We start from the raw sequence: 16281 nt of genomic DNA, 5'->3' as shown, positions 1-16281 counted from the left end.
GTACATTTGTCTGAAAATTTTGGCTTTGTTTCAGAAATCGCTCTGCTGGTTTTCAAATTATGTGTCAGTTCTCCATCAGATTTAATTGATTTCTCTGGTGCTCTCTCAGCTTGGATCACGCTAATATATTGCTCAAGCAGGAGTGAAAGAGATTCTGTTTTTGACTGATCTTATTTAAGGCAAGTTAGTATTTTGTAAACTGCTGACCCATCTATTATCACAATGCCTGGCTGGAATTTTCAGTTTGTGAATCTTTAGGGCACATTGGGACCTAACATTCGTATTCGATGAAGGGTTTAATCTCAGATGGTTGGATTTTGTTCAGAATTCAGCAAACTGTATTTTATCTGTATGTCTTCCAGGTGGTGGCTTTACATCCTCAGTTCAGCAAGTCAAGCAACAAGCAATTTGTAACTGGAGGAAACAAGGTAAAATATACAGCTTTTTAGCTACTTTTTAGGAAAATACTAAACCTCCACCATGTATAGTTCCTGAAATTGCCTACATGCATTGAAGTCATTCTATTTTCAATAAATTTACCCTTTCCAGCAAGGTAACATTTCTTCTTGCTTTGTGTTGCCCACCCAACCCCCCAACTACACACACACACATACACACCCCTCCCATCTAATGCATGAGCTCTAAACACTGCACCTTCTATATCTTTGCCTCTCTGAGCTAAAATACAGCTTGGCCTTGTAGCAGGGTCAAAGAGAGAGAAAGAAAAGAAAGACGGCAAACAAGAAAGAGGTCCATTTTCTCAAAGTGTTGTTCACCAGGAGAGGTGTTGTCTCCCTGTGTGGAACAAATAACAGTCATTACCCAGAGTGCCATAGCTTCTGCAACATGTAGAACATGGACTAAAACAAATACACACTCAATTTTCATTGTAAGGCATGTCACCCTGGAAATATCAAGTTCTGTCTTTTACACCATAAATATAGAATCATATCTTTACAGCATAGAGCTTGAAGTATATATGTTTTTTTTTTTCTTGAAGGAGAACATTTTTGGAAAAAGAATGATTACGCATCCTTGACTTGGCAAAGTCTCACTGTAGCGGAGGGTATTGTGATCACACAATAAACGTCCATTTCGTGTTGCTTTATTTTTCTTCAAAATGATCATTGAACGTTTTAAATGTAGCACTTTTGTTTTGCTGCCACTATTTTATCAAGCATAAATATTGTGCTATTGTGCAATGAGAATATGCATTCAAGTGTCAGTGTATTCTCTGTTCTGATTGGTCAGAAATTGTTGATTCATTTTTATTTTAGTAGCTATGACAGTAGCACCAACTTCAAGATAAAGCACAGTTATAATCTTCTAAATCAGCTTCTTTCATTCCCTTAAAGAACTTGAGTGTGGAGTTAGCTTTTAGTTGCAGACTTTTGTGTAAAATTTATGTAAGTGGTAGAAATAACTAGCAGGCATGCAGAATTTACAGCACATATATATATTATATATGATGTCATTTGAGGCAGATTTTCTCCCTAATATTTAGCCTTGGTTAATTCTCACTTACAAGTTAATCCAGGAGGTTGAAGGCAGTCTGTGCATCTCCAGACATTAGGGCTAATGCTTTTTTTGAGCCACTCAGGAGACTCTTATTCTGATATTTTAGTGATAGTGTAACAAATCTAAAGACTTCAGTTTGCAAATGAGCACGAATTAATTCTATGAACTAAAATAATGAACATTTTATAAAACAATAGCGTTAAATATACAGACATGAGCATGAATCTATCTAATGCAGACAATGAAAAGGAGAGAGAGTGTGAATCAGATTGTATTTATGTCTTATGGACATGTACTGGATCAGTTCTGGTTCCTGATAACAATAGCAAATACAGCGTTACTCAAATGGTGGATCTATCAAGCTTTAATTACACCTTATATGAACTGTCTGCTTTGCATTTTGCAAAACATAATAAATGTCAATGATAAATTGGATTTATTTTCTAAAAGCCATCCTTGCACAAAATATCTGACTTACATAGACATTTGGAAAAATATATTTTATTAAAAGATTACCTCAGATTCTGAACAACGTTAGTCACATATCAACCGTAGGAAACTAAATCAAACCGTATTGTAGCTGATGGGTCCATTTCATTTTGCTTTATTTTTCTTTAATGATTTTTATTTGTTTTTTCATTTTTGTTATTTGTGTACATGTTGAATGCTAATATGAAGAGCAAAAACAATTCTGATACAGCTCATTAGCATTTAGTAATGCTCACAAAATGGCATCAAATGTAAACTGTAAATAGGGTCTGAAGCACGGAATGACAACTAAACAGCAAATAAGGCAGAAGTGGAAGGTATTTGACTCGCATCGGTGCCAATGAAATTATAAAGCACCATAACAAGTAACATAACAAATTACAGAAAAGGTGAATTAAGGTGAACTTAGCTCATCACAAAGGGAAACTACTGTTATTAAAATCGTAAAATCGTATTAAATGTCTTGACTGATTTGCTGGATCTGAAGTGGTGCACAGCATTAAATGATGGCAAATGGAACAGAATTCTGAAGCAAATATTCTTTAGATAAATGTCATTAATATAAAATGTTTCACAAAATGTTTCTCAATAGTATTCTTAATTCCTGACACAGTGAAATAGCATGAGGATAAAAAAAACAAACAGCAAAGCACTGTAAGTCACTAAGTGTCTGCTAAATGCTGTAAATGTAAAAAAAAAAAAGCACAATTAAGTGTATTTAGTTGTATTAAATGGGACAAAACGTACAAGGCTGCACATGAACATTGCAACAATTAATCCGGCATCTGTGCAAAAGGATCCTTGGAAGGTGATAAAACGGGTGCAAATTCTAACCAATGTTGTGAATCCGGGTGCAGCAGCAGATTTTGAATGCTCAGATAAAATGACAGTAGAAGTAGTACCACAACTACCACCTGATATCGACTCAGTTAATGCTGTCCTTGATGTACTCTGTGTACCCCAGTTGCTTTCCACAACTTTTTTAAAATTATTATCTGCAGAATGAACAGTTTTTTCAGATCTTTTTCTTAAACACTTTTATCAGATAGCCCTGAAAACATACTGATGCGATCAAATCCGATCAAATCAAATGAACACACATACTTTTCATACATACAGCATATAAGAAGTGATTAAAGGCTTTTGTCCCCTAACTCGGTCCTAACCGGAGTTGGAGTGTGTCTGCTGCCTTCAGCTTCCCGTTTCTGCTGATTACCTTCTGTTTTCCCAGCTTAAGATTCCCATAATGCAGCCTCGCCATGAAAATCAATACAGCTTCCACTGAGGACACATCTTTTCAAAGGCAATTCAATTCCGTCAGCAGGGCTCCTGAAGTGTCATCTCCCAATGCTGTGCTGTGATCTGTTAACACAGCTCAAAGTGCAGAATCGGAGCCGCTCTGAACGAGCTATTCTTTATGTCGTGTCAGGATACAGACCGGACAGGACAGGTCAGGTCACGTATGTGTATGTGCACGAAAGCCTCCTTGTTCTTTTAATTAAAGTGTTATGGATCATTGTGGAATGCCCACTGCTTTTTCATATATAATCATTTCCACATAGTTTTCTTTTAAATCTATGAAGTGTACGTGGCTCAGACATTTCCCCAGACCAGACAGCTGTGTTTTCATATTACAGCTTTATGTATTGAAGGTTGAAGGCATATAAAGTGATGTCTGGTCTGAAGAAATATCCCAATCACTTTGTGATGAAGAGAGGTTATTTATCTAATTTTTTTTTCTTAGCAAGCTCAAGAGTATATATATAAAAGCTAAACCAAGGTTATGACATTGGTCTGAGTTTTGTTTCCTCCTCTTGTCTCAGCAAAAGGACCATTGCACAGAGTCATGTCGTATTATTTACTTATTTATCTTCTTCAAACCTTACTCTAGTCCTAATAGCACGCTGTGTCTGCTGAGGTACTACACTGAACCTGTGTGGAATCTACTGAGGATCGTGAGAGCACATTTTAGCAGCTGTTACTACGCTTATTGCAACAACTGATGCTTTTGTATAAAACAATCTGCATCAGGAACTATTTTCAAAATGAAAGTTTTAACCATTAAAATGTGCATATATTCCTCAACTCTTCATTCATATCATGGGACATTAGCACTGGCAATTTTTTTAGACACAAACTGATATATTGTCTTTTAACGAGGACAAAACTGTCCAGATGTTTTACTAATAGTCACAAACAATAACGTAATATTTGCAATAGATTTGGATATTTTCTTTGTTACATAGCTGGATACAGATGTACAGGACAAGATTCCTACAAATAAAATAAGTATCTTGTCTATTTGTTTTTCTGTATCTGTATCCATATAATTCTTTTATTTAAGATTGGTTTCTATTTGCTTGTTTTTTTTTTTCCAATTTTTTTTTGTTTATTCACTGCTGTACTTTTTGTTCAAGCCATTTAAATGTAATATATGGTTCAAGAACAATTACTAAAATAACGTTAATTTGTTAATTATGTTGTTATTACTTTTGCAAACTATAGCATTTTGCAAAGAATAAAATGAACGTTTTTATTTTAATGAATTTCTGATTAAAATAACAATAGTATGTTAGTATATTGTTGGTACATCACAAATGTATATAAATACATATTTATTTTTACACAGAATTTATTGTGAATGTTTAATGATTTTTTTTTTATAAGCTGATGTTGAAATAATCTCCTGGTACATTTAACCATTAAAAGATGCACAACAGTTACAGACCAACACCTTAAAGAGCAGCTATAAAAACTTTGTGTTCTCTCGCCCTCTGCTGGTGTAACCCACAAAACGCAGCTTACTGCAAAGATCTTATACAACATGAATGAGTCACCGTGACTAATTCAGGTGTTAGTGCAGTGGACTATTTTTCACATTTGGTACTAATACTGCAACATCTAAATGTGGTTACATGCTGATCGTTTTGTAGGTTCAGCTAATTATAAAAGTATCATTTTGCCAAGTTTTAATGCTCAAAGTTGGTTAGTAATTTTCAGCTTGTGAACAAATGAGTAATGTTTGTATCTTTTGACTGTAGTTGCTGCTGTATGAGAGAAACTGGCTGAAAAGCTGGAAGACGTCCGTTCTGCATGAGGGAGAGGGAACAATTTCAAACGTTAAATGGAGGGCAAATCTCATCGCCTGGGCTAACAGTGTGGTAAGATCACACTCCATAAACAACAAGGAGAAAATTCACGTGTTTATATCGTTAGAGGTGTTGATTTGTTTGTAATCTCATTGACTAATTAAGTAAAAAGTGTAAAGGATTTCAAAATATAACACCAAAATTTGATTCTTGGGCCTCCTGGTGGTCCAGAGGAAGGATCCCGAGCTCTTATTGCCACAGCCCGGGTTCAGTTCCCAGGCAGGGAGCTTACGAAGCCAATGAAGTGCTAACTCTCAGTGCCGGTCCCAAGCCCGGGTAAAATGGGAGGGTTGTGTCAGGAAAGGCAACCGGCATAAAACGTGCCAACTCAAATATGCAGACCAGATGATCCGTATGGCGATCCTGAACAGGGAGCAGCTGAAAGAACCAAGAACCAAGATTTGATTCTGAGCCTGGACAAGGAGACACAGTGGTTCTTTGTTCGAATGTATATTGATTATTTAATATACATGCTGATATATATTCAGTCTTGAATACATCCACTTTGTTGGGAGCACCTTCTTGCATTTATCTAATCAGTGCAATGCATGAAATCATCTGGATACAGATTAAGAGCTTCAGTTGATGTTCATATCAAACATCAGAATGAAGAAAAAGGTGTGATCTCTTGGACCACAGCATGAATGTTTGTAGCAGATGGGCTGGTGACCAAAGTCTCTGGGGTTTAAGACAGAATGGTGCCAAAACAATAGATTAAAAAAGTGCCAGCGTTGGAAATGCCTTATTGATAAGAGGTCAGACGAAAATGGCCAGATTTCTGAAAGCTGCCTGAAAGTCTGTAGTAACTCATATAATCACTCTTAACAACTGTGGTGAGTAGAAAAGCATCTCAGCATTCACAAAACCCATCAATATTTGTGGGACGACAACATCAGAAGACATCAGGTTCAAGTCCCTCTCAGCCAAGTTACTATATTTAGTTACTATATATTTTTGGCAGTTCAAACTCATCTGGTCATTTTTCAGCAGGTGTATTAAAGTGCTTGGTGAGTGTATATACAAAAAAAAAGATATAATGGTCATATTTTTGTCTTTGTTCAGGGGGTGAAGATCTACGACATCAGCAGTAAGCAACGAATCACCAATGTGTTACGTGACAACTCCAACTTGAGGCCTGACATGTATCCCTGTAGCCTTTGCTGGAAAGATAACACCACCCTCATTATCGGCTGGGGATCTTCAGTCAAGGTGTGTGTGTGTTGGCTTTATTGTGGTTTATTGTCTACATTTTCTATAAGATATAATTAATATATTTCTTTTTATAATGTGATTTAGATTTGTATTGTCAAGGAACGTGACCCTTCAGAAATGAGAGATTTACCTAGTCGCTATGTCGAGATTGGTAATTCTTTGTTTACACTCTTGGCTTAATAAGATTTGGACTCATGTTAACAAATTATTTAATCTAAACATTTTTGTCATGGTCTCTTACAGTGTCAGCATTTGAGACCGAGTTCTTCATTAGCGGACTCGCCCCTTTGGCTGATCAGCTTGTCACGCTTTACTTTGTTAAGGAGAATTCTGAGCATATGGTAAGGTTTCTTACTGTCACTCTGTGTAATAGTATCTTATTTAAATGGGAGTGGGGATGCAGAATAAATCACCCTGATACCGTCTTGTTCATATGAACACACTTGCTAAGACCTTCCACCCAAGTCATGAAATATGAAGTATTTGAGGGAGCTAATACCTGAGCTATCTTAATAGAAACAAGGGCACATTTTGGTCTTTGGCATTTGGGGTCCACATACCCACAGCCCCAGTAAGCCTAAAGTGATCACTGATGTTGGTGTCATGAGTCAAAGTGATTCTGATGCTGTATAGGAGTGACTAGGATTCTCAGTGAATTTAGCATATATGTGCCATGCTCCTGTGCTCAGGAGCTCTTCTTTTCTGCGTCCACCGCAAGCCTGAGTACTGTAATGTAAGCATAAAAAGGCAGTTGTTCAAATATGGCAGTATTATAAAACCAGTGGCCGTCAAAGAGACAAGGATACCTGTGTATATTTCATACCCAACTATGGTGCTAGGGAAATGCCAAACAGTAGCACTTTGTGTCTAAATGTCTGCTCTTGGGAAGCAACTCTTCTCTGCCCTTGTACTTAGATGTGAGCGAAAGCCCATTACAGTATGGGAGGAATCCAACCCATGAGTGTATTGTGTGGAAAGAATATCTGTTTCCCAAACAAGGAGTATTAATCCAGCTAAATTAGAAGGTATATCATGAGAAAACCGTGTTATCATGCTAGTTGGTGCGGTAGGTTAGAGGTAGAAAACCGACGGAGGAATCAACCCAATGATAAGAGATGTGTTTTATCTAAGAAAAGCATACAAATGAATGTTTGAATGCGGAGGATGAGGATGCTATGTTCATTAAAAATAGTGCGCCTTACGTCACTACATGACTTTGCTGGAAGATCTTATTACTGGTATGAATGCACATGGGCTCAAAGATGTGTTTTGGTGCATTGCATAGTGGAATTAAAAACAAACTGCTTTCCCTGGGATTGAATGTGTAATGCCATGATTATACGTATGTCTTACATTCGATTATACTTAATTCTACTTCATATTTAGTATTATACTTTATAATATGTGCATTAATTCATATTGGCCATAGTAGTGTTGTGAGAACAAAATGATACCTGTTCAGAAGTTTACATTTTCCTTTCCTTTATAAATATTCTGTAATATAATGTGTAATGTAGAGACACATTTTCCCTTTTTCCTTATTCAAATACTATGAAGCTGCAAATTTTTGCCCTCAGTTGTAAGGTTTAATATTAAGCATACTTATAGGAACTTTTAAGGAATTAGCTTATTCCGTGTTTCTATAAATGTGTTATTGAAGAACACAAATGTCCTCTATTGTAATAATTGGCTATAGATACTTTAATGATAAGAGTGCATATGAATGAAGAATGCTGATTATACATTGTTAATTATAGATGTTTTCATATTTGAAGCAGATTAATTTGAGTTCAGTGCTTTCTCTGGCCAATCATTCAAAGTGTGGATTGCTCAAGTGTGTGTGTGTGCATCACATACAGGAGGAGGAGTTCAGGTCTCGTCCACGATTAGATATCATCCAGTCGCTGCCTGAGAGCTGTGAGGAGATCTCGTCAGATGCTCTCACTGTCCGCAACTTTCAGGAGAATGAATGCCGGGACTACAGACTGGGTAATGAACAGGGGGAAAGAGGAAAAGTTAAATTATTTACTGGTCTGAATTGACAGCCTCAGGCTATATCCCTTGGTATCCCTAAAGGTGTTAATCTTTTTTAAGAAGTGATTTGTGACATTTCACATTTCACCATGACTCTATTTGATGAATTGAATACATTAAATATATAAATATGGAAGAACTATTTACACAGTAGTGCAATACACACACTAAATTCACAGTTTCAATAATAAAACATGTTTTAATAATAAAACATGTTTGAATATGTTATAAATGTTTTTTTTTTCCCAAAAAAGATTAGAACTTGTATCAATGCTATAATAACCAATTTTGTAATGCCTCAATGTTGAAATGACACCTTCAACCAGTCATGAATCCATCTGTCTTGGATCTATAGAGCACTCAGAAGGAGAGTCTCTGTTCTACATAATTAGCCCTAAAGACATTGTGGTGGCTAAAGAACGGGACCAGGATGATCACATCGACTGGCTGCTTGACAAGAAGAAATATGAGGTCTGAGTATATAAGTAGCAGAGCATAAGTGAATAACTAGTGATTTATTCTAAATATGTTGTTTTTTTATATTATTAATATATTCAGGTTATTTTATTTTATTATTTACATGAATGAATACATGTTTCTGGAGGTGCTTGAAGTCAGTGTTTGTTACAGGAGGCACTAATGGCAGCAGAGATCAGCTTCAAGAATATCAAAAGACACGATGTACAGGTACAGACCATCAGGATCTACCCATAGAAGTTACATTTTGATTTATTTTAAGATTTAGATGAATTAAATGTTTTTTAAAAGTACGATTATTTTGCAAATTCTTAGACTTCAGTTGTGTGTGTGTGTGAATGTACAGAAAATTGGAATGGCCTACATAAATCACCTGGTGGAGAAGGGGGACTATGATGGTGCAGCAAGGTACTCTAACAGTTTCTGTTATAAAAAAATAAAATATGTAGATATTTGTGTGAAGTGTCTTTTTGTCACAGTGTCTCTCTGCTGTGTTTACAGAAAGTGTCAGAAGGTGCTAGGAAAGAATATGGATTTGTGGGAGAACGAAGTGTTTAGGTTTAAAACTATTGGACAACTGAAGGTACGTCATTCTGAAGCGGTACACACCGAAATAAACTGACGACAGTTAGCCTTTGATTTGCTTTCATGCGTTAATAAATAAAACGTGAATTCCAGAATAAATTCTCAATTTAAAAAATTGTGGGAAAAAAGTGTTTCTGCTATATTTATATAGCGAGTATATCAGTCTCCTTATACTGACAGTTTTTTCATTTTCCAATAGAACAGATTGACCTATTACATCTCCAGAGGGCATTAAGGCCTATTTCAAAAGTTCCCACACTGCTACACTTGTGATATACTTTTCTTGCTTTAATAAAAGTCTCTTGCAGCTCAGCCCCACATGTTACACACTGCCATACAAGAATGTTACTCCGCTTATAAAAACCTCTCTCTGACCCCCAGGCCATCAGTCAGTACTTACCCAGAGGAGATCTGCGCCTCAGACCTGCCATTTATGAGATGATCCTGCATGAATTCCTCAAGACCGACTATGAAGTGAGTGTTAAACTAGTTAAACTGATTCCGCACATTGGGGCACAGGCTATAACTTGATATACTTGATTCCAATGTGTTTTCTTTTTTAATACTCGTCCTTCTTTACTAAATATTTTGTAACTTCCGAAACCAGTGTTTAAGTCCCAATAGCATCAGCAAGATATTTTGCTTCTGTACTCCTAAAAACTGTCCTGTGCTCATAACACAACGTTTAATTTAAATTATCCTCCAAGCAATCATTCTCTCAAAACACTAAATACTGTATGGCTTACATAGTATACAATTATAGGAAAGTAATGATTTATAATAACCTCAGTCACTATCCTGTGTCACTCCCTTTTTACACTTCTTCCTCTCATGTCTGGATTTGTCCTTGCCAATGTGACCCGTGGTTCATTAGAGATAGAAATCTATATCCGGATTTCTTTAAAGCTGCTTAGTGTCAATTATTAAAATTGCTATATGAATAAAATGGAATTGAAATTGACTTCCTGTCTGCTGCAGGGTTTTGCCACACTCATCCGGGAGTGGCCAGGAGAACTCTACAACAACATGACTATAGTTCAGGCTGTGACAGACCACCTAAGAAAGGACTCCACCAACAGCATCCTGCTCACCACATTAGCTGAATTGTGAGTAGTGTAATATGCAACCATTCCTTGTGTTGGATTTTATACTTATAATACTGCATTCATGAGTTATTTTCGCCAATTATAAGGCGCTTACGAAGCTTATAGTTATGCTTATATACAGCCAGTCCATTGCCATGGCCATTAACTATAAACAGTGTCCATTTGGAAAGTATATATTATTCAAATCTTACCAGGTCTCATGATTATGATTCAACCGATTTTCTGATTCGTGAAATGTTTCACAAATTTAAACTGATTTCTATCCAGTAATGAAAACAGATTCCGTTGTACAAAACTGCATACCAACACTTTAATTAGTACTTTAATCAGTCAAGGTTGATCCTTATACTGATGGAATAAACACTAGATAAAAATTCAGAACAATATTATTTTGATTGTATGGCATTAGCCAGTCACACTAAGAGCACGAGTGGAGCATTAAGGTGCACTTCTCCATTCAGATGGCCAATTTACTTCAGGTGAAAATCATGGAGAGAAGCAAATTGTTCTTCAAAATAAATGTTGAGCACGAATGGGATTGGCTGGGCGCAAGTCGGACGCACCGTCCCATAGCCGTATCTGCTAAACTTTGACTCTAGTGACTGTACCATTGCAAACAGCATGGCAGTAACTCTGTGTAGAACACATCGGCTACTGAATGTTTAATCTCTGTCTCTAGATACACGTATGACCAGCGCTATGACCGAGCTCTGGAGATCTACCTGAGGCTGAGACACAAAGATGTCTACCAGCTTATTCACAAACACAACCTCTTCTCTGCGATTGAGGACAAAATTGTTCTGCTCATGGACTTTGACAAGGAGGTGAACCATCATTTCTCTGATGTTTGCTTTGGACAACAAACTCATTTTATTTAAGTGGATAGATGATTTTGCCATTTGTAAAACACAAAATAATGTTTGACTAATTATATATGTATTTATAATATATAGTATTTATAATATAGTAAAACATTCAGTGTTTACAAAAATATTCACTGTTTGCATGGAAGTCTGGGAAAACCAGTCAGATGTACAACAACATACATCTCTCTTTTAAACATGTACAGCCATGGCCAGAAGTTTTGAGAATAACACAAATATTCGTTTTATATTCACAAAGTCTGCCTCAGTTTTTATGATGGCAATTTGCATATACTTGAGAATGTTATAAAGTGATCAGATGAATTGCAATTAATTGCAAAATCCCTCTCTGCAATGAAAATGAATTTCATTTTTCACTGCTTTTCTGCTCTGCCACAAATGGACCAGCTGGTGTTGACGAGGACAAGGCTAGAGATCACTCTGTCATGCTGATCAAGTTAGAATAACAGACGAAGCTTTAAAAGAAGGGTGGTGCATTAAATCACTGTTAACCATGGTTACCTGCTGGCATGATTGCTTCACATGCAAGGATATGGCTGCTAGTAAGATTGCACCTAAATCAACTATTTATCTGATCATCAAGATCTTCAATGAGAGAGGTTCAATTGTTGTGAAGAAGGCTTCAGGGAACGCAAGAAAGTCCAGCAAGCACCAGGACTGTCTCTTAAAGTTGATTCAGCTGTGGCACCACCAGTGTAGAGCAGGTGTGAGTGCATCCGAATGCACAGTGAGGCGAAGACTTTCAAGAAGGGCAGAAAAAAGCCACTTCTCTGCAGGAAAAACATCGGAGACAGACTGATATTCTGCAAAAGGTACAGGGATTGGACTGCTGAGGACTGGGGTAAAGTCATTGTCTCTGATGAATAACCTTTCTGGTTTTTTGGGGCATCTGTAAACAAGCTTGTCCGGAGAAGAAAAGGTGAGCGCTAGCATCAGTCCTGTGTCATGCCAACAGTAAAGCATCCTGAGACCATTCATGTGTGGGGCTGCTTCTCAACCAAAGGAGTGGGCTCACTCATAGTTTTACCTACCCTTTACCAAGAACACAGCCATGAATAAAGAACGGTACAAAAACAACCTCCGATAGCAACTTCTCCCAACCATACAATAACTTTTCGGTGGTGAACAATGTCTTTTCCAGCAAGATGGAGAACCTTGCCATAAGGCAAAAGTGATAACTAACTGTCTCTGGAAACTCCCCAGACCTCAATACCATTGAGAACTTGTAATCAATTTTCAAGAGGTGGGTCTACAGAAAAAACCCACAAATTCTGATAAACTTCAAGCATTGATCATGCAAGAATTGGCTGCCATCAGTCAGGATGTGGTCCAGATGTTGATTGACAGCATGCCAGGGCGAATTGTAAAGGTGTTGAAAAAGAAGGGTCAGCACTGCAAATATTGACTCTTTGCATAAAATGAATGTAATTGTCAATGAAAGACTCTGACACTTATGAAATGCTTGTAATTATACTTCAGTATGCATACCATAGTAACATCTGACAAAAAGATCTAAAAACACTGAAGCAGCAGACTTTGTGAAAATTAATATTCGTGTCATTCTCTTTTGATGACTTTTGGCCACAGCTGAATATATTTTATCACAATGACCCGCATAGATTACCAAAATGACACGCATAGCTCAGTTAAAGACAGGTTTATCCAACAGGATTGAATAAATCAGTGATTATTTCCCCACCACTATTACTGTGACCAGATGTCATTTAACTGTAGAGACAAAGCTACGGCTTGTTTAAATGCCACGAATGAACTTTATCTCTGGTGATGTGACAGACTGATGTGGAAAACACTAACAATTAAATTGAACACTCATTTACTTTCATAAACTTTTCAATAAATGCATTTTCTCTCTTTTTTTTTTTTAAGTTTATTTGTGATTGAGAGATTGTGTCTCTGTTCATGATTAGCCTGTAGCATTCATGCAGTGAAAATACAGAAAATTGTTCAAATCTGAGAATGTAAAGAGTTTTCCCATGACAACACCCATTTTTACTCAAGCACAAGAAAATTAATAGTACAGATATTTTACTTTGTCACTTTGGCAGTCATGGTCACTTAAAGAACTTAGTTATAGCGCTGATATGTTGAATTGGTGTGTATTATTGAACTGATGATTAACACTGTAATAGATTGGCTTTGTCAGTGCTGTATAGTTGGATGGGATGGGAAGAGAGCATTGATTACTTGTCTCACGTGTCTGAAAGTTCCGCCTCATTCTCTCTCGGTTTCAGAAAGCTGTCGACATGCTGCTGGATAATGAAGATAAAATATCGGTGAGTTCACCTTACTGCTCTCGGCCTTCTGAGTAAAAACACACACACTCTGTTCACTGGTGTGTCTTGACTTTTTATTCCCTCTTCCATTCTTTAGGTGGACCGAGTGGTTGAAGAGCTGAAGGACAGACCTGAGCTGTTGCATGTGGTAAGCACTTTGTACACAAGACACTGAAGTCAAGCAGAATGTCTACATTAGGTTTGAACAAGCTTCTTGTAACTGTACTCTACAGCACAACATTGCTAATTGCTTGAATAACAGCGGTACATGAATGACTGCATACTGAACGAATACTGAACGAAAACAGTGCCCTCACAGTGCATTATGGGTATTCACTGGATCGTCTCCATTATTCTTTTGAACCCATAACATGTGATTTGGGATATTTCTATCATAATTTTACTAAATTTTTGATTGAATCGTCAGATTTCATAATTAGCTTTCTTTAAATAAAACCACCTCGGTGCCAGAACAGAAAAGAGTCCTGCTGTATACCTCCCTCTTACCCTGAGAGATAGACATCTTCATAGAGATTGGATCCTTACTCTTCTACAAGATGGTGAGCGTGATGATGATGACTGCAGCATTAGCAGGACAGTTGAAGCTTTGGAAGCTGAAGAATAGAAGACTAATGCTCTGCTGCATTGCTCTTTTTTGGTAGACATGACGCAAGGGCTGAATCCCACTGGCATCAGTGTTAGCAGGGCATCAATTGAAATAGCCATTAGGCAGTCAGTACAGAATTTATCTTGGACAGCACTGAAGATCACATTAAACCTAAACATTTAAGTCATTGTGTATTTTTGTTTAGGAAATACAGTCTAATATACCTATTCTTTGTGCTTTAATTAAGAACAGAAAGCTTGACCGGTGTGTGTCGTGTATGCATTTTATTTTATTGTATGTAATTTCCCATCAACCGCAGCATTTACATGTCTTAATCACTTACACCTGATTTGTGTTAATCCTCTTTATCACTGTTATGTTTTGCTTTCTTTCTTTTTCTTTGTCAAGCCTTTGCTGTAATGTTTCTGTGTGGTTGTGTGTGTGACGGTGTACAGTTTAACAAAATTGTATTTTTTTTATTGATTTTTTTTAACCTGATTAAATAATTTGCTAGTTGGCCTTGACTAATCAAGCTCACAAACTGGGAAAAAAAGGGAACAAACTATGCCATGACAAACATCAGATATACGTACCAACCTCTACCCTCCTTGTCTCTCCTTAATTGGTCACTTTATCGGCAGGTTTACTGCAAAGATTATTATATCCGCTAAAAGTCGTATTCCATATTCTTATTGCGTCTAAAAGGAGACTCTTATATTTCTTGCTCTCAGTACCTGCATAAGCTGTTTAAGCGAGACCACCACAGGGGCCAGAGATATCACGAGAAGCAGATCAGTCTGTATGCGGAGTATGATCGATCCAACCTTCTCCCCTTCCTCAGAGACAGCACTCATTGCCCACTGGAGAAGGTACAGCTGAGAACATGATCATTTATTTTAACATGTTTATATGCACGTCTGATTAATCTGTCCACAAGTGAAATGTACATTTTCAGCCTGTACTTCTATTGTAGGCCTTGGAGATCTGCCAGCAGAGACACTTTGTGGAGGAAACAGTCTTTCTGCTCAGTGAGTCCATCCTTCTGTGGGCTTATTTAAAAGAACTGCTCTGATGCTTCTCAAAAGCTTAAGCTAGTCAAGTAGAAGCAAAGAGCAGATAGTTGGAACTAAATAAAATATCATTCAGCTGATTGAGAGTCACCTCTTAAAGCAGTTCTGCATGAAATCTTCCTCCTTGATAAGGAAGTACTTTCTTGTAGTATTAAACATATATATATTTCAGTGTTGATTTAGGCATTATTTCTAAGAATTTGGGTTATCTGAATGATTTTCCTTCATTCATTCATTCATTCATTCATTCATTTTCTAATCGAAAACCTTTTAAATGTGCATGTTATTTAAATACATGAGAGCCAATACTTAGCATTCAATGCTAAAACATGAAACATTTTTCCCCTCAATTCTTTTTTTTTTTTTTAACACACTATCTAACTATAAGCTTTTGACTGAGTAACTTGATTTATTTTGTTATTTATGGTATACATTTTAAAACAAAGTTATGAAAGAATAAACATTTGTAGGCACTTTATTTGCGAATTGTCTTAGTAGAACACCATTTAGGATTCAGAATAATTACGCCAATTTGAAATTTATTAAGAAACGGCTCATGCTTTTCATCAGTCAGTAGTTAGTAAAGTATAGCTACACATAATGTTATGGAAAATCCATGAAACCACTTCATTTCATTACATTACTTATATAACCACTTATTACTTACATCCTCCATCCTCTTTTTTTAAGTTACTAAGTCAAAGCAAAAATCAAATACTGTCATGTTACTAAGAAAACTCTACTGAAGCTTTTCAAACCTTTTTATGGAATGCTCGAATCTAATAACAATTTTGTTTAAATGTCTTGTTTTTATTCATGATGTGGCACTTAATCAGTTGTCAAACCCATCAAATTT

At 36.6% G+C, this 16281-nt stretch overlaps 1 protein-coding gene across 1 annotated transcript in view; it reads left to right on the top strand.

Annotated features, from left to right (window-relative positions):
• The window catches only part of vps41 (VPS41 subunit of HOPS complex), a 39602-nt gene that overhangs the window by 18702 nt on the left and 4619 nt on the right, over nt 1-16281 (top strand). The window contains exons 7-23 of the mRNA XM_060861124.1: nt 363-428; nt 5049-5168; nt 6219-6365; nt 6453-6519; nt 6612-6709; nt 8228-8357; nt 8758-8873; nt 9033-9089; nt 9226-9287; nt 9381-9462; nt 9846-9938; nt 10443-10570; nt 11250-11394; nt 13707-13748; nt 13846-13896; nt 15087-15224; nt 15329-15383. Coding sequence (XP_060717107.1) covers nt 363-428; nt 5049-5168; nt 6219-6365; nt 6453-6519; nt 6612-6709; nt 8228-8357; nt 8758-8873; nt 9033-9089; nt 9226-9287; nt 9381-9462; nt 9846-9938; nt 10443-10570; nt 11250-11394; nt 13707-13748; nt 13846-13896; nt 15087-15224; nt 15329-15383 — 1597 coding nt within the window. The remainder of the gene's footprint in view (nt 1-362; nt 429-5048; nt 5169-6218; nt 6366-6452; nt 6520-6611; nt 6710-8227; nt 8358-8757; nt 8874-9032; nt 9090-9225; nt 9288-9380; nt 9463-9845; nt 9939-10442; nt 10571-11249; nt 11395-13706; nt 13749-13845; nt 13897-15086; nt 15225-15328; nt 15384-16281) is intronic.

The sequence above is a fragment of the Tachysurus vachellii genome, chromosome 25, assembly GCF_030014155.1.
Source record: "Tachysurus vachellii isolate PV-2020 chromosome 25, HZAU_Pvac_v1, whole genome shotgun sequence".
Taxonomy (NCBI): domain Eukaryota; kingdom Metazoa; phylum Chordata; class Actinopteri; order Siluriformes; family Bagridae; genus Tachysurus; species Tachysurus vachellii.
The sequence above is the reverse complement of the archived record's forward strand: the minus strand, read 5'-3'. Positions and strand labels throughout refer to the sequence as shown.